The sequence below is a fragment of the Spodoptera frugiperda genome, chromosome 27, assembly GCF_023101765.2.
Source record: "Spodoptera frugiperda isolate SF20-4 chromosome 27, AGI-APGP_CSIRO_Sfru_2.0, whole genome shotgun sequence".
NCBI classification, from domain to species: domain Eukaryota; kingdom Metazoa; phylum Arthropoda; class Insecta; order Lepidoptera; family Noctuidae; genus Spodoptera; species Spodoptera frugiperda.
Genome location: NC_064238.1, coordinates 3,486,759 through 3,512,164, shown reverse-complemented (window position 1 = coordinate 3,512,164; position 25,406 = coordinate 3,486,759). Strand labels below are relative to the sequence as shown.

General features: G+C 34.5%; 4 protein-coding genes across 12 annotated transcripts; 2 read left to right on the top strand and 2 right to left on the bottom strand.

The window, feature by feature from the left end:
• Positions 1 to 40: 40 nt before the first annotated feature.
• On the bottom strand, positions 41 to 10,458 carry LOC126912596 (high mobility group protein DSP1-like). 7 transcript variants are annotated; one of them, XM_050705348.1, is made up of 6 exons: positions 10,308 to 10,458; positions 4,708 to 5,250; positions 4,174 to 4,392; positions 2,985 to 3,145; positions 2,464 to 2,638; positions 41 to 1,411 (listed from the first exon to the last, which is right to left on the bottom strand). In XM_050705348.1, the coding sequence occupies exons 2-6, from the start codon at positions 5,002 to 5,004 to the stop codon at positions 1,301 to 1,303; spliced, it is 963 nt and encodes a 320-aa protein (XP_050561305.1). In that variant the 5' UTR covers positions 5,005 to 5,250; positions 10,308 to 10,458; the 3' UTR covers positions 41 to 1,300. The 7 variants fall into 7 exon arrangements, with proteins under 7 accessions (XP_050561305.1, XP_050561307.1, XP_050561302.1 ...); XM_050705350.1 differs by lacking the exon at positions 10,308 to 10,458 and adding an exon at positions 10,068 to 10,171; XM_050705345.1 differs by lacking the exon at positions 10,308 to 10,458 and adding an exon at positions 7,323 to 8,012 and having other exon boundaries at positions 4,174 to 4,383.
• Positions 6,791 to 25,405, top strand: LOC118263329 (glutamate receptor ionotropic, delta-1). 3 transcript variants are annotated; one of them, XM_050705343.1, is made up of 9 exons: positions 6,791 to 6,958; positions 19,641 to 19,729; positions 20,066 to 20,251; positions 20,592 to 20,755; positions 21,153 to 21,322; positions 23,013 to 23,206; positions 23,490 to 23,776; positions 24,314 to 24,497; positions 24,831 to 25,405. In XM_050705343.1, the coding sequence occupies exons 2-9, from the start codon at positions 19,676 to 19,678 to the stop codon at positions 25,104 to 25,106; spliced, it is 1,515 nt and encodes a 504-aa protein (XP_050561300.1). In that variant the 5' UTR covers positions 6,791 to 6,958; positions 19,641 to 19,675; the 3' UTR covers positions 25,107 to 25,405. The 3 variants fall into 3 exon arrangements, with proteins under 3 accessions (XP_050561300.1, XP_035431141.2, XP_050561299.1); XM_035575248.2 differs by having other exon boundaries at positions 6,791 to 7,072; XM_050705342.1 differs by lacking the exon at positions 6,791 to 6,958 and adding an exon at positions 19,069 to 19,339.
• LOC118263332 (histone deacetylase complex subunit SAP30 homolog) lies at positions 10,617 to 12,357 on the top strand. The gene is made up of 3 exons (XM_035575253.2): positions 10,617 to 11,322; positions 11,434 to 11,652; positions 11,763 to 12,357. Exons 1-3 carry the CDS (start codon positions 11,128 to 11,130, stop codon positions 11,889 to 11,891), a joined length of 543 nt encoding a protein of 180 aa, XP_035431146.1. The 5' UTR covers positions 10,617 to 11,127; the 3' UTR covers positions 11,892 to 12,357.
• Positions 12,320 to 15,138, bottom strand: LOC118263331 (exosome complex component RRP45). The gene is made up of 7 exons (XM_035575252.2): positions 14,975 to 15,138; positions 14,804 to 14,898; positions 14,492 to 14,714; positions 13,824 to 14,044; positions 13,371 to 13,619; positions 12,741 to 12,910; positions 12,320 to 12,464 (listed from the first exon to the last, which is right to left on the bottom strand). The coding sequence occupies exons 1-7, from the start codon at positions 15,038 to 15,040 to the stop codon at positions 12,373 to 12,375; spliced, it is 1,116 nt and encodes a 371-aa protein (XP_035431145.2). The 5' UTR covers positions 15,041 to 15,138; the 3' UTR covers positions 12,320 to 12,372.
• Position 25,406: the final 1 nt, after the last annotated feature.

Genomic DNA, 25,406 nt, shown 5'->3' with positions numbered 1-25,406 from the left:
GGGTTGTGTTAGGAAGGATGAATAAAATCAAAGACCAGTATTTGTGTAAAAGATTCACTATATTGTTTTGTACAGTGAGCATTTATCAATATCAAAACAATATCGCCCCTATTACACTAAGAACGACTTAAAATATTTTTCTCATTTTCCTTTCCACTAGACTTTAATACGACACGGTTCTAATTTCGTGGAATTGCTTAAATAATTGCTTAATCGTGTAAGACGTCATCAAAAACAAACATTTGAAAAAATAAAAACAGTCAAATGACATTTAACAATACAAATAAGCAAAGGTAGGAATATCTAGCATTTACTCTATAGACGGTAATGGGACCTACAAATTTAAGTACTATCACGGGTAGCAGTCCTTGCAGTTCTTTGTACACACGATACATACGTTACTATGTAAAATGGTAAAACCAAACGACTATCCGGCGACTAAACAATTTCATTAAACAAGAATTTACAATTCTCTACTGATCAACATAATGATCAAATAAAATGGCCACAAAACAACGCATCGAATGTCTTTATAGTATCTTTTTAATTTAAACAAGACCTTAATAAGTAAAAGAAATATGAATAACATAAAATAATCTAAGGTAAATAAAGGAATATAATTTATTTACTATACATTTTCTCATCACGAATAACAAAATCTCACTCACTCTCTTCAAACTTACATCTAAATTTTCTAACTTCAAATACTATCCACTTAATTTTAATTTTCTTTCGATGGACTCATTTAACCTAATTTTGTTCCGTACATATTTACTATTGCTGTTACATGATTCAAATTATAAGGCCCCTTGAAACCCGATCCTAAAGACAATTCACAGGTTGCTCGACGAAGCATCGCCCGCCACGCCGCCGCTCGGCGTGACCGCGACGATTGCGCTTTATGATCGCACCTACAATTAGAATATTCGACAACAAAAACAATGTCGAAACAGAAAACTAACCATAGACTAAACAACAACAAATTATACTTATAATTTCAGAGATCTCACTGAGCAAACCAATGTTTGCCAGGCAAAACCTTCCAAACGAAAAATAGAGACCTCCACGAGGGTATATTATTAGGTATATGAGAAGCAGTCGTCCGCTATCGAATATCTGTACAAATGACCAGTCGTTGTATAAAAATATCCGAGTATATAAAATTGTAGGCAAAGTTAGGGGTCGACTGTAGCTATAAGGTAAACTTTAAAATTTAGTGCACAAGGAACAGTTTGGTGTGTGAGGACTGTTGCCATGGCTGTGCTGTCGGCCAGGATCTCAGCGCGGCGTGTGGGGGAGTTCACTTGTACTCCTCCTCGGCGTCGAAGTCGCCGTCCTCGTCCACGTCCGGTACCACCGCCGCCTGCTGCTGCGTCAGCGCCAGGGGACCCTTCTTGTACGCCGTCATCTCCTAGAAACACATTAACATTTAATACAAACTCTATTATACGGTCCACCTAAGTACATAAATTGGTCTAGTTGAATTTATTTGTAACTAAATATTTAATTTAAATGAAAACATCTAAAATAATATCGCTAAAAACTATGAATTCCTTAGGTGTTCTATCAAACATAACTTTACTAAGTCCATATTATTAGGACAAAAATCTTGTTATAAAATTCAGAAAGAAGGTATCATCATAAATATAACGTGCCTTTATTAAAGAAATCTTGGTATTGAGACCGGTTTTTTATTTTCATTTCGACCAGACGTAGCTATCACATAAAGAAATGATTCGCACCTGCCGCCCGATCGGCAGGTATAAGGGACCGTCGTTTGTTACATTTGGAAATTCCTAGTGTGAATTTACGGTAGCTACCTCAAATAATATTAAATTTTGAAAAGATAAGTTTAAATAGAAAGATTATGTTTTTGCAAAGCGACCAGGTAGCACCAAAGTCAAAGACAAATAAACCATTAAAGGTACTTTTGAAATGTCAGCAAATAAATAATAGTCTATGAGTCTGTACGTCAGTGAAACTAGTTGCTCGTTCTGAAGTGTAGGTTCTAATAGAGAAAAACAAGCAAGAAACTCCATTTGTCCAGCACTCTCTGATAATTGCGGTATCTAATCCGCCTGTAAAAACTTTAAGGAGATCCAGAGTCCATTGTACTACCACGGGTTATTAATGTATTTTATAACTTCTACGACAATGCGAATGTAACGTTTTGTTTCTATTAAAATGAGGAGGATAAGTTGATTCATAGGAAACACTTTAGAGATGTAGTGCAAAAGAAAATTTGGTAGTTATTATGAAGACTGACAAATATTTAGGGAAACACGACCACGTTTTAAACACATTTATGCTATACTAATACATATTACCTATATACCTGAAGAATTTGGTGGTCCATTTATCGAGGACAGTTATATATAGGCTATAAAACAACAGCGTGATCAACAGGAGCTGATGATCATGGGAATAACTGGAAATAAATAAAAATAGTAATGATAAACTTACCCTATCATATCTCGCCTTGTCCTGCTCCGATAAACTCTCGTACTTTGACTTGGTCTCGGGGTCGGCGGCTGCCCAGCGTCTGCCCAACTCCTTGGCGATATCACCCATTGTATACTCCGGGTTGTTTGCCTTCACCTTCGAACGCTCATCATTGCAGAACCAGAAGAAAGCTGATCTGTTGATATTAATAAACATTGATTAAATAGAAACAATGTGTTTTAAGGGGTGTAATAGCAATTTCATATTTTTAAGTTGCCATTGTTTAAAATAACTGTGCCAGAGTACAAAACTCTTACTCTTTGTATATTTACGTTCTATATACATAGTCTAAAAGTGCTATTATTTAGAAAGGCTGTGCTAAGGAACGAAATCCAAACTTAGTTTCAAGTAATGATGTACAGGCGCCAAATATACAGCTAGGGAACCCCAACCATGCTCAAAGGAAACATAAGGAACATTTTTAAAGCACAGGGTGTAAAAATTACAACCGGGTTAAAGAAAAACTCATGACCATAACTCACAGCGATCTCTTGGGCGCGTTAGGGTCCTTCATCTGTTGCCGCTTGCGTCCGCGCACCTTCATGTCCTTGGGTGGCACGTAGTTCTGCATCTCCAGGTCAAACCGTCTCTTATCCTGCTCAGCCATCTCATGGAACCGTTGCTTTTCCTTCTCTGACATTGTCTGAAGGTAAGAAAAAATCATTTTGAGTAAGTTGTTCATCGGATGGGGTACAAATAAATTATTGTTGTATGCTTAATTAATCGCCATGTTTTTCATGAGGAATACAGCAGAGGAGACAGTTGAGGATTGCAAGTGGCGGCTGTGGAGCAAAAGATCTCGAAACTAATTTCCAGGTCGGTTAAAGCATTATTGGGGAAATTTTATTAATAAATATTACAGTCTAAAATTGTGTCCGATGTAAAGCAAGTAAAATACTCAAGAAACTATAACATTTGCAATTCTGCAGGTGTATGAGAATTTCAGTTATTTATGTAGGTATATTTGGCACTCAATACACTTATATTGTGCCAATATTTCAGATCATATAAAACTGACAATCAATACGATATAGCAACACAGAATATGGCCAAAGTATGACATTATGGTTTATTATCAGAGTAAAAGGTAGAAACATGTTCAGTTTTGTTGAAACCTGTAAAATCTCAGTAAATTCATGCTGTAATATCTAGATAATCTCAATATACACTAGATTCAAAATTAGTCTTACATTGTCATGTTACCTTGATATATTTTCTGAACATGGTGGCAGTCAGACATTGAATGTTATTAGAACATTGTCTGTATGTCTTATTCGAAAGAATAGTAAACTGATGAGATGACACCCCTTTATAGACTGTCATATGGTAAACTTCAATCCAATTTCATATGTTTGTAAATGCAGACACACTGATATTATGCAAATAGGAAGTCAACCTTCCTAGTAAATAAGGAAACCAACTTGTAATGATGCAGTCAAACTTAAAGCAAAGTACATTGCTGATTTTGTACAGTTGGTGCAGTAATTGGACAACGAGTTGCAGGTTCGATTACCGCCCGGACAATACTTTGTGATCCACTGAATGATTTTCCAAGTGTGAATGTTATGTATGTTTGTAATTGCAATGATAACAATGAAAATCTCTTAAGATGGTAGTTAGCATTTGAAGCCAGAATAAAAAAAGATGAATATAAAACAATTAACTACTTACATTCCATCTCTCAGCGCACTTCTTTGAGAATGCAGCAAAGACAACATTTTCATCAGGATGTTTCTTCTTGTGTTCTTCACGGCAAGTTTGTACGAAGAATGCGTAGGCTGTCATGCGGCCCCGCGGCTTGTTGTATGCCCTGGCTCTCGGCATCTTCTGTTTCACAGTGGCCTGAGCTTGAGCTAGTAGCGCCTGCTGTTGAGCCTGATGCTGCAACTCCTGCACATTAAAGTTTCATTCTATGGCTTCAACACTTACAAACTACTTAAATTTTAATTTTTTTGTCTTACTGTGGTCATGAATTAGTTTTACTAAGAAAATGTCAGTCAGTAGTGTGATGTAGTTGTTCCTGTGCTTCCAATTTATGTTTTTTTATATTATGTATTATGTTTTACACAATAGTGTAATAGAGCAAATATAAAACTTTCTCATAAATAGGAGACTATTAACCTTTCTTTGACCTTACATGACCATTTCTACATTTATAATTCATAACCTTGTTACATAGATAAAAATAAAAATATCTATTTTTACCTGTAAGGTGGCAGATTGCCGTTGTAATGCAGCTTGAATTTGTTGTTGCTGTACAGCTTGCAACTGTTCATGCAGAGTTTGTTGCTGTTGCTGCAGAGTTTGAGCAACTTGCTGTTGCAAAGCTGCCTGTGCCTGAACAATGGCTTGAGCTTGGGCTTGACTCACTTGCAGAGTCTGTTGTAGGCTCTGCTGCAAGGCTTGTTGCTGTTGTTGTTGCTGTTGTTGCTGCTGTTGCTGCTGTTGTTGTTGCTGTTGCTGGTGTTGTTGCTGCTGTTGCTGTTGATGTTGTTGCAGCATTTGCTGCAACGTTTCCTGTTGACTCTGTTGTTGTTGCTGTAAAGTTTGTTGCAGTGTACGATTATGTTGCTGCAGAGCTTGCTGTAAGTTCTGTTGCTGCAGCTGCTGTTGCAGCTGGTTTTGTTGCTGCTGGATAGCCTGGTTTTGCTGTTCTTGTTGTACTTGTTGCAGAGTCTGGTGGTTCTGTTGTATACCATTGGCTTGCTGATTGTTGTGTTCAGAATCAGGACTTGACTGACCTTGTGGCTGTAACAAGAGAAAACTTCATTTATTAGGGAATTTTATACAAATCAACTTAATTTCATTTCATAGTTGTATCAATAAGATTGATAGCTTTGTAACATTCATAAAAAAAGTTATTTTGGCCACAGGATATCTAATTCAAACAACAAAAATAGTCTAACACAGTCTGTCCAAGTATTCCACTACAATTTCTAATCCAAAACAGCTACTATTAATGTTACCATATTGGTCTACTGGTTACTATTTGGTCTTAGGGTGCTTTTCCACCAGAGATGTGCTATGCTATGATGCTATGAATGCATTTGGCTTCCACCAATCATATTCATTGGTATACATATGTAGCTAAACACTGGTGGAAACAGACTCAGCTAAGCTATGTGGAGTCGCATCTTCATAGCACATCTTACTTGCACAGCTACAAGCTTAGTATCAGTGGACACAGTCACATAGGTCCACTGTTCAGCTTAGCTATTACATCCTTGTAGCATAGCTACATAGCATATTTAAACTAGTGTTTAAAAGTGAGACAGCAGAGTATGGAAAACTTGTGAAAAAATATACCTACAATCATCCTATAGTAAACATTTACTATATTTTGATATGTATTTCAAGTCCACTTTTAACATCACAATGTAGCAATTTTGTCCCAAAGATGGTTTACACAAGAAATGTGACTTACTAATTTGACTTTCACGTGTCCTTAATTGTTACTCCAATTTACGTAAAACTTAACAAATGGCTCAGAAAAACATTTATCGCAATAATAAAACTGTATTCCGATAATTTGAAAATAATCGAAACTATTGATTTGGGAAATCTCGCACCGAATCGGGATGATCAAGAAAGAAAGTCCAGAGAAAATTTCTTCCTTCTTTTTGAACACGAATCTTGATTATTGACAGACTCCAAAGAGTTTTTAGATGAAAGAGTTTATTATTGTTGAATTTTTTACTTAAATGTTTGTGTTGATCATCGAGTAGAGATATCCACAGAATTTGTGACTTGTGAACAATGTCATTGTATCATTGAATTTGTACACCTGCCTTATTTTCGACGTCCGTCCTTGACCTGCAGTTATTTTCAAATTTTTCATCCATAGTAAATAATATTAATTCTTATTTCTTTATAGCATTTGTAATATCGGAGTATGAATTCACGAAATATAACTAATACTAACTAATGAGAATTCTATCGATAAAATCCATAGACTAACAAATAAATATGATAAAATCTTTTTATTCAAAATTCTTGATAAAATCTGCATACTATTCTATATTTTTTTAAATTCATAAATTAACTTCCAATGAATAAACGCAATTAGTATACATCTGTACTTTACACTAAGCCTCTAATTACTTATACTAAAATGGAAAATATGCTTCATTGAAATTTTAGGCTACCCGCCTCAGACTTTTCGAAGTTCAATGTCAATAACGAGAATAACAGAATGAAAAGTTAAAAATAAAGTGAAAGTTCAAAAAAAGACCGAATGAAATTAAAAGAAAAGAGTGAATGATTTTCTTACAGTTGCGGTAAGTATTCGTTAACTGCCATTTCCAAAATACACCAATGTAAGATCACATTATTAATTTATTAGAAACAGCAAATAAACTACATAAGGATCAGTATATAGATGTAACATTATATTTAAGCTGAAACCAAATGTTAATTTATGAATTTCCATATTTATTTGGATGAATCTCTCAAGAAGGTAATTAATTTATGTACTTATTTTCCAGTGCTTATTTGAATTTAACCTCAAAATGAAGGCAATTTATTTCAAGTCCTAGGATTATAAAGATACTTCTTAATACCTTTAAGATTGGTAAGTATACCCACTTGGTCGTTATATGAGAGTCAATACGTACCTAACTATTTTGTTCATTAAAAAATCATGGTTTATTAATGTGATTGTGTGGATTCTATTAATATGTACCTATATTATATCGTTACCTAGTCGTTTCTTGTAATTATCAACAACCATTTCAACGGTTTTTCCTATAAAATATGTTATTGTAAAATGACTTTCTTTGTTACAAATATGATTTTGTATTTGCCAATAAAACCATTCGTACCGTAGGTGAAGAGGTTTGTTGCGATTCTACCGATCCTGATGCGTACCACCACGGTTGTTGAGGAGAATCCTCTCTTGCATTCGAATTCGACATTATGCGGTAATCATAACTTGGAGTCGAGTTATCACCACCATTATTTGAAAATCCTCCGGTCATTTTATAGGTGTACAGTTGATGAGTTGAGGCTGCGGTACTTCTTGCGATTTCCTCATGTAATTGTTGTTGATGCTGTAGTTCACCTGCGCCACCCGGCCACCACGAGGCATCGTCGCGCGCACCCCAAGCGTCCCCCGTCGCGCCCCGATCCCCCATGTTCAATCGTAGCTTGCGGTCAACCAGTTATTTAATGCCTCTTTGGTCACTTTAAAATGTTTCCTGCGTTTCGAAAACTGTTGAAATCATGTCCTTTCTCTAATATTGCAAATACTGGAGCATAAAGCTTTAACTAATACAAGAAATGTATATTTCACTAAAACACTGTCACTTTTCTTTCAAATCCGTTTTTATCACAAAGACTTAATATGATTATGTATACCACATTATTTTTTAATCAAATTTATGCCATGGAAATCGAAAACGCACAAGGTCTCGCGTGTTGTTTAATGAAAAAGCTACCGGCTGTAAGTTCCACTCCACACGCGTACGTTTTGTCTTCGTTTGTACTTAAGTCAATAAAGTTGGCAACGTCGCAGAGTCAGACGCCAAACAAGTGCACCCGAGCGCCCTCAACGCGCAGCGGCCATTTTAGAAACGTTCGAACATATACGAAAAGAGACGAGTGTGCACGAACTGGCAACAAGCTCGTCCAGCAACCGGTCAATAAGACGATTAGCGCAGCCTCGGCTAACCATGTTCATACTGAAATTCTTTTGTTTATAATTCATATAAATTTACATAGGCATCTTAAATGGCTACATTTCATACATTTGTAAATAATGTAATAGAACAACGTGCCAAAGTGCCTATAAACATAATTTTGATAAAAAAAAACTTTATTTTATCTTAATAAATGAATTACACTGAATTGTAGCTAAAGTGCCCACTTTTCTACTTAACTGGTTGTAAAGTATTAATTGAACATAGTTTTTGTAAGCTTTGAATCGTTCAAGGTCGCGCTAGAAAGCATAATAACGTAGCTGTAGGTACCTACATTACCATTCCTGCCTGAGATAATCGTAACGAATACGCGTCATTTATACATTTCATTTCATTATTACTAAAATGAAGGAAATCTTTTCCAAAGAAATAAATATTTTTCTATCATGTTTATTCTGTAATGAAATTGATCACATATCTCCTTCTAATAGGTGGAGAAAAGAGAAAGCCAATCATAAACATTTTGACACAACTCTTTAACTCCTAGGTTCGAATACTTCTAATTAAATATTTTCATGCTCTTATTCATAAATTAGTCCTTTTCTCATACGTCGCTTATCTGGTAGAAGAACAATATTCTAACGAATTTGGAACTATGTAATTAGGATTTTTTACCGTTAGATAAAATTATAATTTCCTGAAAAATAGTATGTTCAAACAAATCAAATAGGTAACAAAACACTGTGGAGAAGTTCATATCGGAATTTCAGGGTATTATATATTGCGATTGATTTATCCTAAAATAATGAGAACACTATTTATATCTTCATTATAATAAATAATATAATTTCCTTGGTCATCCCATTTCTTAAACGGCTGCTGGAGCATTTTCGTTATATCTTTATTTGCTTCATTAATATAGGCGAGTAACCTAAATTTGTCAGTCCTCTTCGTCTTACCCAAGAGAGGCTTTTTCACTTTAAGGTAAAAAAACGTAGTCTAAACTAAATTACTAAACAAATACCTATCTGTTCGAAAATCTGGAGATTCAATTCTCCTCCACCAGTAATGTACCAATCTACAAAATAAATTACACACAACCTCGTTCTTTTTTCTTCTTCGTTCAATTTTCGAAATCTAATATACATCCCCCTACCAATAAAGTCTAATTTAATCTCAATTTAGCTTAATGGACTTCAAATTCGTATTAGCAAGATCAAACTGTGTAAAACTTATAAGTAGGTATGTATAAAGATTGTCAGGCTCTAGCGCAAATTAGTTGGTAAAGTGCATGTTGCAAGATAATGTAAAACATGTTTGAGAGTGTGAAATACCTTAAAAAGAGATATTGTCTTGACAAAATTTAAACGTATGATGAAACGTCTAAATCGGTAGTCTATACATAGCTAGTTACCAGTACCATTATTATATCGATAATTCAATGCATAATTCGCGTTCTTGTAACACTTCAAAAATTTTATACATTTTTAGGTTAGGAATACCTATATGTACGCAACATTACCATAAAAATCCACATAATTGCTAGAACTTCAATTCTTATTTGTAATACCTAGTTTTTACTTTTGAATATCATTCGATTCTGAATCAGCAACAAATTTGATCATTTAGTAGCATACTAAATAATTTTTAACATTAAAACAACAAATGCAGTAAAAGTTACACTATTTACTGTTTAGTAATATACAACTAGATACAAAAATATCCCACACACTACTAGGTATCACACGGTATCGTTTTTCACACAGTCAATGTTTATATTTGCTTATCTGTCCTTAGATATCTCTCTACATACCTTTATTTTAAAATACAATTTCAAAATATTCATTCTCACATACTTAATCAAAGATAAATTGATTGCGATGATCACCTTCGTGTCATAATGAACCCTGATAAGTACCTTTTACTTACCTATGACATTGTTATGTATACATACAGTGATATTCAGCTGTATATGTACAACATGTAGTATCTGCTGTCACATTACTTCGGCACTCGGCAGCCATTTGCTTACAAAATTAGAATGTTAACTATAAATATCGCTTCAAGTACAACACTGAAACCTCTTAATTCACACAAACAATTTATGTCACACCACTTTTTATTCTTTCGTGTAAATAAATTATTATAGAAGGAAATAATGAAACTCACCGAGTATTGTGTTTATTAAAAATGAGCACACGATTTCAGCGCTTATTACGTAGGGAACTTTGCTGTGCACGTCGTAATGAATACACGAACAGACGATGTCAGTGACAAAACATTCTGATTGGGCCAAATTAAATACCCCGCCATTTTTCAGCCAATAACTGAGCTAGTCTTAGCTTTATTTTTTGTTTATACTACAATACATAGATACGTTGTCATATTGTGTTCATACACACATTCACCGAGGAACTGTTTTCGTTTCGCGGTTCTTATCGTGTTACGCTAAATTAGGTGTTATTCTCTATTTCCATAATGCCGTATTTCATAGACGCTCCGCAACTTGAAGTCAGTGAGTGAGTGAGTGAATGAAATGACGAACTTGTAATAATAAAATTGTAATGGCGAAGCCATCAGTTGGAGTCGGTGCGGATACGAGTCACTTTTATTCAGCGGCTTAGTGAGAGTTTCCTTAAATCTCAGAAAATATTGTAAATGCGTACCAGTTGTAAAGGTGGTGTTAAAAATTGTCTAATACAAGAATAAAATATTCGCCAAATAAAGCGATTGAACAGTTACGAAGAAGCAATGTACAATTTGTTGCATATGTGCAGTGAATAAAGAATTACTATTATCCTAAAGTGATCGGTGTGCAATATATAAGCAGTCCGGCATTTGCTGTGATGATTTTCATTGATTTATTTGGTGCAAATGGTCTGTGTTGTTATAAATCATAACCTCAATCGTGTATCATTGTGAATACGTCGAACTGTTTTCAATCGCCTGGTGCGGGGTGTAATCGAAGAGTTTACTTTATTCGTTATATATGATTCAACGGGAGTATCAAATGAACAACGGGTTTAGTACAGGAGAAGAAGATTCCAGAGGTAATTCTGACCAAATATGTTGCCTTATGGATGACGGCGAGAGCTGCAGGCGACCAGCAGGCAACGCCTCGTACAGCAAGCGCATACAAAAGACTGTCGCCCAAAGAAGGCTGAAACTTAACATTGACCCTCAAGTAAGCCACACATTTTATTTATTTTTAACTTTCATTACTAATGATCATGAGTGACTTGGACAAAATCATAGTTATTATGTTGGCTAACTGAATCCCATATGTTATTTACAGGCCAGGCACACTTATATTTGTGATTATCATAAAACAATGATACAGTGTGCAAGGACAAAACAAAGGAGGCCCAAGGACTCGGAGGATGATAGCAATGAAGCAGAGATGGATTCACCTGAAGTAGACTGGTTCCAATTACAAGTCAACACATTGAGGAGGTATAAAAGACATTACAAAGTGCCAACAAGGCCAGGATTCAACAAAGCTCAACTAGCTGATGTAAGTTTTATGCCTTTATCATATTACCCTATCAACATATTCTAATTAGATCTATGATTTAAAAATATCTGTGACCAAATTAATTAACATAACTTTTCCTTATTTTTCAGGCTATCCAGAAACATTTTAAATCATTACCTGTGAATGAAAAGGAAATTATGACTTATTTTATTTATATGGTGAAGACAAATGGTAATAAATTAGACCAGAAAAACGGGATGAACTCTGACTCAGTGTAGAATAATGATATGACTGTAATTTATAGTTGAATTGTGTAGATTTAACATAGTATAAGTAGATTTATTGTTTCGAATTTAAATTTCTTCTTAATTTTCAATCTGCATTCTACAATAAAACAAGATATAGATTGAGAATCAATTGCAAAGATATTTGAAGTATATTACTTCATGCCAAATTGTACACCTGCAAAATTCTATATGATTTGAATGAGTGAATGTTTAACAATGTATTATTTTATAATTCCACACCATTTTTTCCTTTAGCATCCACATGAATTTATCTATTTATTGCCTTCTTTCTATGTAGTTGATGTAATATTTTCTGTATTATAGTTGAATACTTTCAGTGTCAAATGTTATGATTGTTTATTGACGAGGTACATGCAATGGCTAATATAGTAACTGTTAAGAGATTATAATAACAGAAAGTTCTAAAATGTAAATTTATTACATTTTATTTAACAAGTATATGTGTATTATTTCAGTCTTCCTCAGAATCTGATGATATTTCTATCCATTGTGAAGCTCCCTTCTTTGTTTGTATTTCTGCTGTTTGAGGTACAGATGCCACAACTGTTAACAATTAATAAATATGGTTAATTTCACTTTCACATTACTTATCTAAAAAGAAAAACTACCAATTTACAAAACATGGTTAATGATTTAAAATAAATATTTTAAGGCAAGGGCACTAGAATTGACAAAATAAATAACAAAGTAAGCAAGTGGTTTTTCAAAGAATGATAGTCCAATTTTTTACATGTTATGGCTGTGTAGGTCCCTTGTGATTTAAGTTGGCAGAAGATTTGCCTTCAACTTAATGAGAATGTTTAGAAAAAAAATACTGACCATCATATTTGCTAGGTTCTGGTTCAGATTCATCTTCGTCCATTTCATCATTTTCCACAGCATCATCAATGTTATAATGCTTGAGCTTTATACTTAAATCCTTTTTACTCAAGCACAGCAAATGGTCCTGAGTTATTACATCTGAGAAGTTAATCTTCGTCCTTTTTTGCCTGGAATTAAATAGAATTTTGCACTGATAGCTTACAATTGACCCCTAAAGTTTCCTGAACAGCCAAATTGTAATAGAAAATAATTTTATATAATAACAGTAATAGGTGCATCTATTAAATAGTCTTGTAATACCCACTTTCACCAAATAAAAATGAATCTTTTAATATCTAATACCTAACTAATGAGTGATTACATTGAAGAAATACATGATGATAAACATTTAATCACAGTTTTCTACAGAAAATACCGCAAATAACAAACACTAATCTTGTTTTCATTGCCAATAAATAAATCAAAATGGAAACTTAGTAATGAGAATTGCACTTTCTGCTTCTAATTAGAAAACCTTTGGAATAGAAAAAGTCCAGCTCATCTATTATTATAGGACTTAGCTTGCCTATTAACATAATCAAGATCTTACAAAAATACAGAACTACAAAACAAATATTAGATACCAACCTGAGGGTATCATCATGGACAATTGCTTTCTTCACCATATCAACAATTTCTTTGCACTTATCGCCAGCTCCGCTCAGAGCCTTGTTTAGAAGATTGGTCCCTTGTATAGCAGCCCCAGTTAAGTTCATAACGCAGACTTCTTTGTACTGGTTCACTCCAATCACTAAAAGCCCTCCAGCTGTGTCCGACTCTTCCGAGAAGCTAGTACACACTTGTTCTTCTAGAAAATTAGGATCTGATAGCAACACACTGTAAAATAATAAAAATCGTATTAGTTTGTGATACACAAATAATTAAACATAAGTGTTTTCAGTATTAATGTAGGTACTTTGCAATCATTAATTAAATTATCTTTGTTTCGTTAACTAGTTGGTTTTAAAAGTAGGTCATGTTCAAAATTAAATTTATTCAGTTACATTACAGATCATTCAATTAAAAGCAATAAAAACTCACTCATTATTGAATATAGCGTAAGTTGTGCATACAGGGTAATGGAATAATACTGTAGGAATGGGATCTCTTTCAGTAATGTCATGAATAATGACACTGTCACCACTACGAGTAACGTCAGGCCTCCTGAAGTGAGCTAGTGCAGTTATAGTAGCTATACTTGCACATTCTATTATGTTTCCATCATGGTTTAGAACTTTGATGTCTACACGCAGGGACCAGACCTGGAAAAAATTTTAGACTTATGTTAATAATATGTGATAGTACAAAACCACAACCTTTTGTTGACTGCCATTTGACCAGTCAAGGGCAAGTCAACAATTAGTAATATATCAATCTCAAAAAGATTCTGAGAGCTTTTGTGTTCTTTTTCCATATAAATGTTATCAAGTTGGCTGGTTGTTACATCAGACTGCAGTAGTATAGATGGCATATTTTAATTCAACCAGGTTTGAGAATAAAAATCTTCAAATCAAACTATAACCAAGGTAAAGAAATAACTTATGAAAACTAAGCCAAACTCATTGTCTGTATAATGAATGACCTTCTACACATTTATTTAAAATGGTTATTAACCTGTATATTACACAAACAAGTATAAATAATTTGTTTTGAAGACTATTTGCCAATCTAAGATAAATATAAAGCATTGAATCAGTATAAAAGATTACCTTTTCTTCAACAACAATGCACAAGGACTCCAGGTCAACGCACTTTGAGTCTTTGTAACATTTTTCTAGCAATCTGTTGAGGTACACTGAGAACTCAGTCTGTCGATTGGCCTCAAACTGGGGGGCTGCCATTGGACTGATCTCCAAATTAATGTATATGGTTCCTTCATTTGGTCTTATTTGTTTTGGCTGTACTACTTCACATGATACATTTGCTAGGACTCTGGAAAAATCATAATTTGTAATGAATGACTAAAAATCATCCATAAGACAGAAATGGAGGTAAGTTACTATGGTGTACAAAATTCATACTTTGTTTCTCCTAATGAAACCATACAGCTTCCATAATCCGATCCAAAGGATATGCTCAGTGATCTGCTTTCATCATAAGTTCTACCATCCAAACGCTGTGAATAAAACAGGATTGAGGTTATAACCAAACTTCGGAAAAGTATTTAACTGATTAGGAAATAAGAGTCTTACATGTCCTTCAACTACAACTTTATTTATAAAGTTCTTTTCACAATTCGATAAAAATACGTCTCTCATGATTATAAATTGCTAACTCATAGAATAGAATTAGTTTTTTAAAGTTGTGTTATGATTCGGAATCACGTTTTGTTTGACAATAAAAATGACATTCTTTTCTAGACACTGACAGTTGATAGTGACTTTTTCGTTCGTAAATCATTGAACGCAGTCTTGCAGTAGCTACACACAATATAATTTTAATTTTCATTATTTCAATAAAATTAAATAAGTATTTTATTTTACAATAAAAAAGGAATATATTTTTAACACCACTTTGTTAGAAAATCTTAAGCACAAATACCATTGTCGATTAAGGGTAACCCGAGTATGTAGGCTTTGTCCAAATTTCAAACAATATGTGGACATCTGATTGTTGCAATTATATGGGTGAAAAAGGTGAAAATAAACACGATTTGACTGCACGGTTCAACAGGTGCGGTGACTGGGCAACTGGCTACCGTGCAACGGGTACCGGGTTCGATTCCCGCACGGAGCAACTCTTTGTGTGATCCACAAATTGTTGTTTCGGGTCTGTGTGCATGTGAACTTGTATGTTTGTAAACGCACCCACGACACAGGACAAAATCCTAATGAAAAAAAAAAAAAAAAAACCGTAGGTGGGGGCGGCATTTCTCAAATTTTGCCCCGGGTGAAAAAAAAAAAATGTAGATCCGGGGCTGGTAACCCCGTTAGATTCGATTCCCTGGAAAAATTAGGTCTATAGAATGTGTCCTGCCCTCTAACTTTTAAAATAAGTGAGTAAGAAAACTAAAAAAAAATATATGCTGTAGATTTTAATAGAAACTTTCAATGAAAATTGGTTTGAACGAGATATCATAATTAGTTTTTAAGAATTGATTAAAAGTATGAGAAGGTGGAAAATTAAGTGTGTTTTTATTAAAAATGTATCAATTCTTAAAAACTAATTATGATATCTCGTTTTAAGGGTTGCTTACACCCTACCATATGTAGCTTTTGCCACAAGTTTTAAGGGGTCAAAATACAAGTATATACAAAATTACAGCTGGGTATCTCGAATTCCGAGGTGAATTCCTAAATTGACTGGACTAAGATGTCATTGTCAGAGTTACTCAAAATGGAGAAATAAAACTTCTACGAGAGACCGACATCGCGCGCACGGAGTTGCGGGCGGAAGCTAGAAAAATAAGTATTTTAACAGCACTTTCTTAATCGATTCCACTGTAAATCGAATGTCTAGGACATTTTTAGCTAATAGCGTATATCGATGTAGTTAGTCCTAATAACACAAATTGCAAAAGGAACCCCATGTCAATTATTTTTAGTTTTCGAGACAAAAAATACTAAAGTTCTAATTCGGAGTGTGGTTTAAATAGGTTTTTCATTCTTTTATCTTTAAAATAAAGAGCAATATTTAATATCCGGATTTTATCACATATATTTATGTGTTATTCAAGTTTTACAACAAGTATGAATTGTAACTAGGTACAAATTTATTTGCAAAAAATCCAACTTTAGTTTCTATTTTTGATTTTTTTATTGACATAGTTTCCGCACGAAATCTTCATGGCAAATGATAGTTAGCCTTTTATACTATGTACTTTAAAAAAATCAGCCACATAATCCGTGGTATTACAAAATTACGTACAATTGAAAAAAAACTAAGCGCCTTTATTATTACAAATAGCAAAGTCAACAATCAGCACTTTGCTTTTTAAATGATACAATCATTTTATCTAGAGAAGTCGACATTTTAGAAGATGATGATTAAAATAAATTCTTATTTAATCTACCATATAGCAAAAGTCATGTCATGATAGTTTGCAATTAAAAATCGTGTGGTGACTATTACTAGGACCTACGTAATTGAAAGAAATACACAATAAAACACGTATATATTAAACATATCTATATGGTAGATTAAATAAGAATTTATTTTAAGCATCATCTTCTAAAATGTCGACTTCTCTAGATAAAATTATTGTATCATTTAAAAAGCAAAGTGCTGATTGTTGACTTTGCTATTTGTAATAATAAAGGCGCTTAGTTTTTTTTTCAATTGTACATAATTTTGTAATACCACGGATTATGTTTGATTTTATTTAAGTACATAGTACAAAAGGCTAACTATCATTTACTATGAAGATTTCGTGCGGAAACTATGTCAATACAAAAATAAAAAATAGAAACTAAAATTGGACTTTTTGCAAATATCTTTGTACCTAATTACAATTCATACGTGTTGTAAAGCTTGAATAACACATAAATATATGTGGTAAAATCCGGATATCAAATTTTGCTCTTTATTTTAAAGATAAAAGAAAAATAAAAGAAAAACCTATTTAAACCACACTCCGAATTAGCAACTTTAGTATTTTTTTTCTCGAAAACTAAAAATAATTGACATGGGGTTTCTTTTGCAATTTGTGTTATTAGGACTAACTACATCGATATACGCTATTAGCTAAAAATGTCCTCCCCCAAGGGTTTCTAAAACACTGTGGGTAGCCCTGTCAGATTCGATTCGCGGGTTGTGCCCTGTGATGTCATCTGAATTATTGTTGGAAGTTACTTATACAAGCGTATAATGAATTTGAAATATTCCATATTTTCTTGACCTGCCACTTAAAAATATACTGGGTACCTAGGTGCTTTCTACTATTTATTTCTACTACGGCTTTATATTTTTACAAGAAGTACCATTATCTAAGAAAATTTCCTTACCTTCAAGGTAAGAACATACATTTTCACTAATTCCGTTTCTGAATAAATAAGTAAAGCTTCCCTTTGTCATAACATGATTATTCAGTTTTGAAGTTAAATATTTATAAATATGAACTACCTACTGATGATTGCACAAGTAAACATAGTTTAGTATGCAATCGTTTACCATGGTTAGGCCACCCTTTGTTTTGCATAAACAATATTTAATTTTATAATGAGAGTTATTACGACGACTACGGCTTTCTATTTGATGCACGTTCATACTAGGGATATCAAACAAACTTAAGAAAATCTTATTTAAATTATTATTTTTAATAAATACATAACGAAAGTTATGAAAATCATCTGATGACTTCTCCCACCTTGGGCGATGCAGGAGGTAGTGTCAGATTCTTACTGATCAGATACAACCCCGTTCTTTCTTCTGCTTTGAGCTGGAGCCCCAGTACCTAACCTTTTACGTTGTCCGCACTCCAGATGACCTCTGAGCCCTTAAAGTTGCCTCTCAAGGGTCAAGTTCAAACAAATCTTAAAAAAAAAGCATAAAAAGGTACCTACTAATCTAGCTTTTTTACCATCTAGTCACTTACTCTTAGAGTGCTACTGATGATGTACCTAGGTATTAGGTATTTACCTACCTACGTAAGTATAGATAGGTACTTACTCAATTGAATCTGAACCTGAATCCAGGTCTCATATAACAACGCACACGGCTATGACATATTACTGAGTCGTCGTGCTGTCACCCATTAACGAGCTATGATTATTTACCTCTATAATTTTATGGAATAGTATGGACATGCTTTTCGTGTAAATACTAAATATTTTTACCGACAGATAAACATCCGTTATAGGTGTTTTGCACTACCTTTAAATACACAGCTGGTACAAAGCTAGCTGATTATTAATCTCATTTTGCAATTTAGGTTTAAGCAAATAAGTACCTACCCAGGTCCTGAATACATGCAATTTATCTTCACGAAGGAAGAATACGATAAATGCCCGTTCTTTCATATTTAAGCGTGTTGATGGTGATCAATATCACCAAGCTTGCTCTTCACAATTTAAAACTTAATTTACCTACTTAAATAAAAATTACTGATTTCTCTACAAAGCTTTCTGTCGCCATATTATTATATCTGTGATGTCTAAAAAAAATCCTCATATTTTAGCATTAATTAGCATACAGCACCGTCAAGATGCATTGGATAGATAACTAGCTATACTCGATACCTATCCTGAATTTTGAGACCCTATCTCATCTATCTGAACTGCACCAAATTACCATAATTCCGGATAGCAAAACACGCAAAAACTCCATGACATTGCTTGCGAAATCGTCCACAGTGCATTATTAATGTGGCTATTGATTACGCTATGAATGTCAATGTTAATCCAACGTGGTTTACTGGGGGGACAGTGGTGGTGAAAGGCCATGTCAACGGTCAACGGTGGCGCATCCTCGCAGTCGTCAGTGACCACTCGCCATTCGACCACCGACCACCAAATGTGTCCTACGCCACCGTCATTATGCCATGGCCGGCATAGAACTAATCATATCGTCGATATGTAACGCCACCTTCTGCGAAGTACCTTACAATGAGACTTATCAAGGTGATTTACGGCCATCTTTTTTTATTGTTGTAATAATAATAATTTCTAATTTGTTTTGCAGTTTTATTGTGTTTGGGAATATAGAGCAATAGCTTAATTAATTGTAAAGGTTGAAATAGTTATTACGATTACGACGATAAATATCTACATAAATTTTCTTAAAGTAGGTTCTTCAGATCTAAATACTCACTTTAATTTAAATTCAATATTGGCGAGCAAAAGAACATAATGTCTATTATTAATAAGGGGACTTGTTCAGATTAATAACACTAATTATTATTTCTTTTGCTTCTGAACTTAGCGCCAGACGCATTGGCGGAGAAGGACATCAATTTCATGAGTTTGATGAAGGAAGTCAATGGAAAACACATCAAAGTTACGACGTATAACGTAAGTGTCTAACATCATTATAAGAGTCACATATTGCGAAATATTATAGCAATAACACTGTTTAAAATACTATAGTCCATAGTATTAAATAAGGGCTTGTAAACGTACCTTTATTTACTATAAAAAGCTGACTCAATAGTTGTGCCACCCTGATCCGGAGCTGCGGACTACCTAGTGGGTTTAGGGGCTCCGGCTCTAAAAGCAGGAGATGGAACGGGATGGTTTTTAGTCAGTAAATGTTTGACACTCCCTCTCGCTATGCTCAAGGCGGGAGAAGTCATTGGATAATTTTCGTGAAAAACAGCGATAACCTACATATCTTTAAACCTTTTACAGAATACTCCACTGAGTTCGACAGAATTTGAAAATGGCACGGTGGTCGGTAAAGGGGTGGCTTTCACCATCATGAATATTCTGCGGAAAAAGTTCAACTTCACTTATGAAGTGATACTACCTACAAAGAACTTTGAATTGGGAGACAAAATCAGCGATGACTCCATAATAGGACTTCTGAACACCAGCGTGAGTTCTTTTATTGTTATAAAAAAGTTGAGCTTTGATATTTCCTTTGCCATATAACAATTATGAAAAGGTTTGATGCTGAAATTGATTCTAGAAATTATCAGCACCTCTTTTAACATCAGCATATCCCTTAGTTCTTAACGATGGGCGATAATCCGCCACTTGCATCCATTGGTTACTTTACTACTGGTTACACGCGACTCTTATTATTTCCTCGGTTTTCCTAAGATAAGCGGGAAGCCTGCTCACTGCCCAAGTCTTCCAATTGGTGGTTCGTTTTTATACTTCTCTATAGGTACCTAGTCTACAGTCATAAAGGTAATTTTATTTTTTACCTTAGAAAGTGGACATGGCCGTTGCATTTATACCAACATTGCTACCGTATCGGGAGAAGGTGTCGTTCTCAATAGACCTGGACGAAGGAGTGTGGGTGATGATGCTGAAGAGACCCAAGGAATCAGCCGCCGGCTCCGGACTACTCGCACCATTTAACGATCTTGTGTGGTACGGAATTTAATATTATTTTTATTAGTTTTCGAAAAGTAAACTTTATGATTGACCTGCTCCAATGAACCTACCAATAGGTACCCTTTGTACGAGTTTGCTTTACGTCGAAGGAAAACGAGAGCGCGTTCGGCGCTCTAATTGGTTGGTATCTTGTTATTGAATTTTAATTGATTTTACTTAGGTATGTTTATAAAACTGTACGTACCTAAGTAGCCGGTGACTACGCCAAATACCTATTTAGTTAAAGTCAAAGTTAGCTAAAGTATCTGCCAATAAAGTTCGGTAACAAACAAGTTCTTCTGTAGGTCCTTATGTCTTCTTCAATACTGGTGTTACTACTGGATACGAATAACTATGTATTAGGTCCTTAGGTAACCTAAAGACATTTGTTCAGGTACCTAGTCCTGGCCGCTGTCCTAACATTCGGGCCGTGCATCACATTCTTCACCCGAGTACGAAGCAAGCTGATCACAGACGATGAAGGCGTTCTGCCCTTAAAACCAAGCTTTTGGTTCGTGTACAGCGCCTTCCTCAAACAGGGAACTAATTTGTCACCTGAAGCCAGTGAGTATCACTAATTTGTATGAAATAAGCCAATTGAGTAATTAAGTAAGTACCTCATCTGGTGTTAGAGATTAAACAAAAAGGACTGCCCTAAACTTGGCAAAAAGTGGCAACTTTAGTAGGTACCTCTATCTACAATGCCGCTTTTCCATTTAGTCGTCGAAGTATTTTATGATTATTACTAGTATTTTATGTACTTTAGTGTAGGTATTACTTATCTACACTATATCTAACTGAGAAACTACTAGTGTTTAATGTGTCTACTAAAAATATTGATCGAAATCACGCCGCAATAACACTAAGTACCTATTTACATTAGGTACGTACATAAAATTTATAACATAACCAACAAAATGACAGTACCTTCGAATATTACGATCTAGTTTCATAACTGCGGTCAATTCCTACCACAAGATCGTATCGCAACTAATGGTTTACGTAATCTATCACTTTTTGTCACACCCTTCCAACGTTGTGCCACATGGACATGAAAAGTAATCACAAATGAAAATGGTGTTAATGATGGCAGTCAAAATATTTGTCAGACCACCACGATCATTGTTATTAAATACAGCACACGATACGCCGTTGATTAATGATGTTATTCGTGTTTTGTAGAAATGCTTTTGATGTTATTTGAGGTGTCAGTGAAATGTTATAATTACTGAGGTCTATTTATGTTAATTTAGACACAATATCGAGACTATTTATAGACACTAGATATTCTGGATACTACTGATGTGTTATCTCGATACTATTTTACCTACTTCTCCCTAAGTAGATATTGAACAAACGACTAATTCTTCTTGAAATCAGATCTATCCAATCGAAACAAAGCTTTACAATCTTCTATTTTAAAGACTATCGGAGAAATATCAGTCGGTTGTGTAACAGAACTAACACTAGTCGATAAAATTAAACAGCATGCAGTTAAATAATACATCTGATAGTAGCCTAAAAGTTTTATGTTTAGGAAGATGTGCGTATTACGCTAATATCTATTGTCATATAAATATTACCGTACTTACAGGGTATTTAAGTCCAGAAACCATGACATAATAATGATAATCGTACGAATCGATTTCCATTAACGGTTACACGATTTTTCCATACCTAATGGTAATCATGAATCATGCAATTGATGCAATTAACTATAGGTCACTTTATTTACACTAGTGCATTACAAGTAATTAGGTATTTTTTGTAAAAAACGACAAATTGAATCGCTGACACGTTTCTGTCATTATCGGAGCAATGACAGAAACGTGTCAGCGATTCAATTCTAGCTAGCGGATAAATGAGGCAACATAATGAAATAGGTAAATGCAATCACGGTACAAATATATGGCATAGTTAGTAGTAGTAGAATTCTCAGTTTCATTGGTAATTTCAATACATAAACTTTTAAAACTAGATATAACGCTAAACAAGCAAACGTGCTTTCAATATCATAAATCTCATGAACACTGTAGGTACTAAAGTACCGCGGGGTCAAATCCTGGCAGGACAACCTACACAGAAACTATTGAAACTATTTTTGAAACTATTTTTGAGAATATTTAGACTTTTAGAGCGACTAACGCAGTAGTTTCAATTTTTGAAAATGCCTGTATACCTAATTGGAATAAAACATGCTTTATCTTCAACTTTGATTTGATTAATTATTTACCTAACATTAATTTATTTTTAGATACAACACGCGTCCTCTTCGTGACTTGGTGGTTGTTCATGATTCTACTATCAGCTTTCTACACGGCGAACTTGACGGCTTTTCTGACTCTATCGAAGTTCACTCTCGCTATAGAAAGTCCAAGGGATTTGTATCAGAAGAACAATCGTTGGGTCGCTTCGGCTGGCAGCTCGGTCGAACATGTTGTGAAAACCGTAAGATTATAATAACAACCTGTATACCTGCATGATGTTTGTTACCGTTAATTTGATAATTGAAATAATGAAACTTGTTTTTGTTAAAGAAAACGGTGATGATAGTGTCGATATTTATCTTATATTGATCAAGTAATAATGCCACCTTTCAGTCCACAAACTTGTTGCTCAATCAATTTTAAAAGGCACCATTATCCTATAGTTACAATAACTGAGATTTCGTACCTATAGCTTCGTGTCGTATCCATATTTTACACCTAAACTATCCTTTGTTAACCCATAGGAAGGCGAAGATCTATACTTCTTGAACACAATGATCAACAGTGGTAAGGCTAGGTTTCTATCAGTGCTTGGCGACAAAGACTTCTTGGAACACGTGAAGAAAGGAGAAGTGCTGGTAAAGGAACAGACAGTGGTAGACCACTTGATGTACAACGATTATATTTCGAAGAAAGACGTGGAGGAATCCGAGAAATGCACCTATGTCGTGGCTCCTAGTGCTTTCATGAAGAAACAGAGAGCGTTCGCCTACCCAGTTGGAAGTAAACTGAAGGGTTTATTCGATCCTGTGTAAGTTTTTGTTACTTTTGTCATCAGTATTAATTAATTGACCTACTCAGATGCTCTCGCTAGACATTTTGACTATACGGTTGGCGCGGTGGCTAGGCAACCGGTTGCTGCACAACGTGTTGCGGGTTCACACACTAGCAACTTTCTGTGATCTACAAATTGTTGTTTCGGGTCTAGGTGTTATGTGTATATGAACTTGTATGTTTGTAAACGTAATCACGACACAGGAGGCATATCTCTAGACATTGCAATGGGTATCTACCTAATTTCGAACTTGGGTTTGTCATACTTATCGTATAGTTACCTAGGTAAACCTTAGCAGAATGATCATAGTGTCAAAAGCTGTAGTAGGTATGTTCCTAAGTAAGGTATAATTTCAATATAACTAAAGCTTTACATTAATTCTATAATCTTCAAAACTGAGACTAACAACATAAAAGGTGAAAAGTGTCTCCTCTTGCAGAAAAACAACAACTGTCAGTATACTTACCAATATTTTGTCATAAATAGGTAGTTACTTACTCTTATTTATTCCAGACTTACACAGATATTCCAAGCTGGTATCCTCGACTTCCTGAAGCGCAGTGACTTGCCGAGCACGAAGATATGTCCCCTAGACTTGCAATCTAAAGACCGTAAGCTGCGGAACAGTGATCTTATAATGACATACATGGTGATGGTAGCTGGGTCTGCTACTGCTGTCGCTGTGTTTGGCGCCGAGGTTAGTTATTCAACCTTATTGCTATGTATTAAGGTGGAAAGTTTATTGGAGCATGTTGATAGAAGATTAGATTAGAGATAGAAATTTTTATTAAATAAAATATGAATTTTCCCTTGTTATAGGTTTAGAAGATGGTGATAGAAGTAGGTTGATGTGCAGATGTTTTGTAGTAATGTTTTATATTAATGTTCTGTTTTTTACTTTAAATTTTTATTTTTACACATTTTATTATCATCATAGGTGAAGTTTCTCATCAGTATCATTAATCACTAGTCATAGACACAGATTTTCCTTCGTCTCGATACATCAATTAAGATGTCTATAATTTCACAGATATTCATAAAACGCTACGTCTCCGGCAAACTGAATAAGAACAAAAAATCGAGGAGGAAGAAGTCCAAAGCCGGCAAATCATCAAGGAGCCACGATGACAGTCGCCCACCGCCATACGACTCGCTGTTTGGCAAGAACCCTAAATTCAACGTCGAGAATACACGCACGAAGATGATTAACGGCAGAGAGTATTATGTTTTTGAAACGAGCAGTGGCGACAAGAAACTCATCCCAGCTAGAGCACCATCATCCTTCCTTTACAGGTCGGATAAATAAACAATAACATAGAACCTCAATGAACACGTGGAAAATACTTAGCAACAATTAAATATAGTACCTAATTATAATAATCATACATACGTAATGAATCGACGCTATCTGCAAAAGCAATAAAAGTCAAAGTCCATTTTGACTTAGTATACCTACAAGCTGATTTATATCTAAGACATAAATAAATTAAGTAGAATAATTTTAGTACAAACGTGTGTTAAATTAGTTACACTATATAGCACTTTATAATCACTATTTAAAATGGGGCAGAACTTTAAGAAAACAATAAAGGATATCAAATAAAAC

Coding starts and splice junctions, on each gene's coding strand:
- LOC126912596 (XM_050705344.1), bottom strand. CDS start 7,634: ATGGGGGATCGGGGCGCGACGGGGGACGCTTGGGGTGCGCGCGACGAT. Junction 4,393..4,707: donor GGCAATCTGCCACCTTACAG/GTAAAAATAGAT, acceptor TTTAATGTGCAG/GAGTTGCAGCATCAGGCTCA. Junction 1,412..2,463: donor ACAAGGCGAGATATGATAGG/GTAAGTTTATCA, acceptor ATGTGTTTCTAG/GAGATGACGGCGTACAAGAA.
- LOC118263332 (XM_035575253.2), top strand. CDS start 11,128: ATGATTCAACGGGAGTATCAAATGAACAACGGGTTTAGTACAGGAGAA. Junction 11,323..11,433: donor AACTTAACATTGACCCTCAA/GTAAGCCACACA, acceptor TGTTATTTACAG/GCCAGGCACACTTATATTTG. Junction 11,653..11,762: donor ACAAAGCTCAACTAGCTGAT/GTAAGTTTTATG, acceptor CTTATTTTTCAG/GCTATCCAGAAACATTTTAA.
- LOC118263331 (XM_035575252.2), bottom strand. CDS start 15,040: ATGAGAGACGTATTTTTATCGAATTGTGAAAAGAACTTTATAAATAAA. Junction 14,715..14,803: donor GTTTCATTAGGAGAAACAAA/GTATGAATTTTG, acceptor TGATTTTTCCAG/AGTCCTAGCAAATGTATCAT. Junction 12,465..12,740: donor AGAACCTAGCAAATATGATG/GTCAGTATTTTT, acceptor AATTGTTAACAG/TTGTGGCATCTGTACCTCAA.
- LOC118263329 (XM_050705342.1), top strand. CDS start 19,261: ATGGCCGGCATAGAACTAATCATATCGTCGATATGTAACGCCACCTTC. Junction 19,730..20,065: donor TCAAAGTTACGACGTATAAC/GTAAGTGTCTAA, acceptor AACCTTTTACAG/AATACTCCACTGAGTTCGAC. Junction 20,756..21,152: donor CCATTTAACGATCTTGTGTG/GTACGGAATTTA, acceptor ACATTTGTTCAG/GTACCTAGTCCTGGCCGCTG.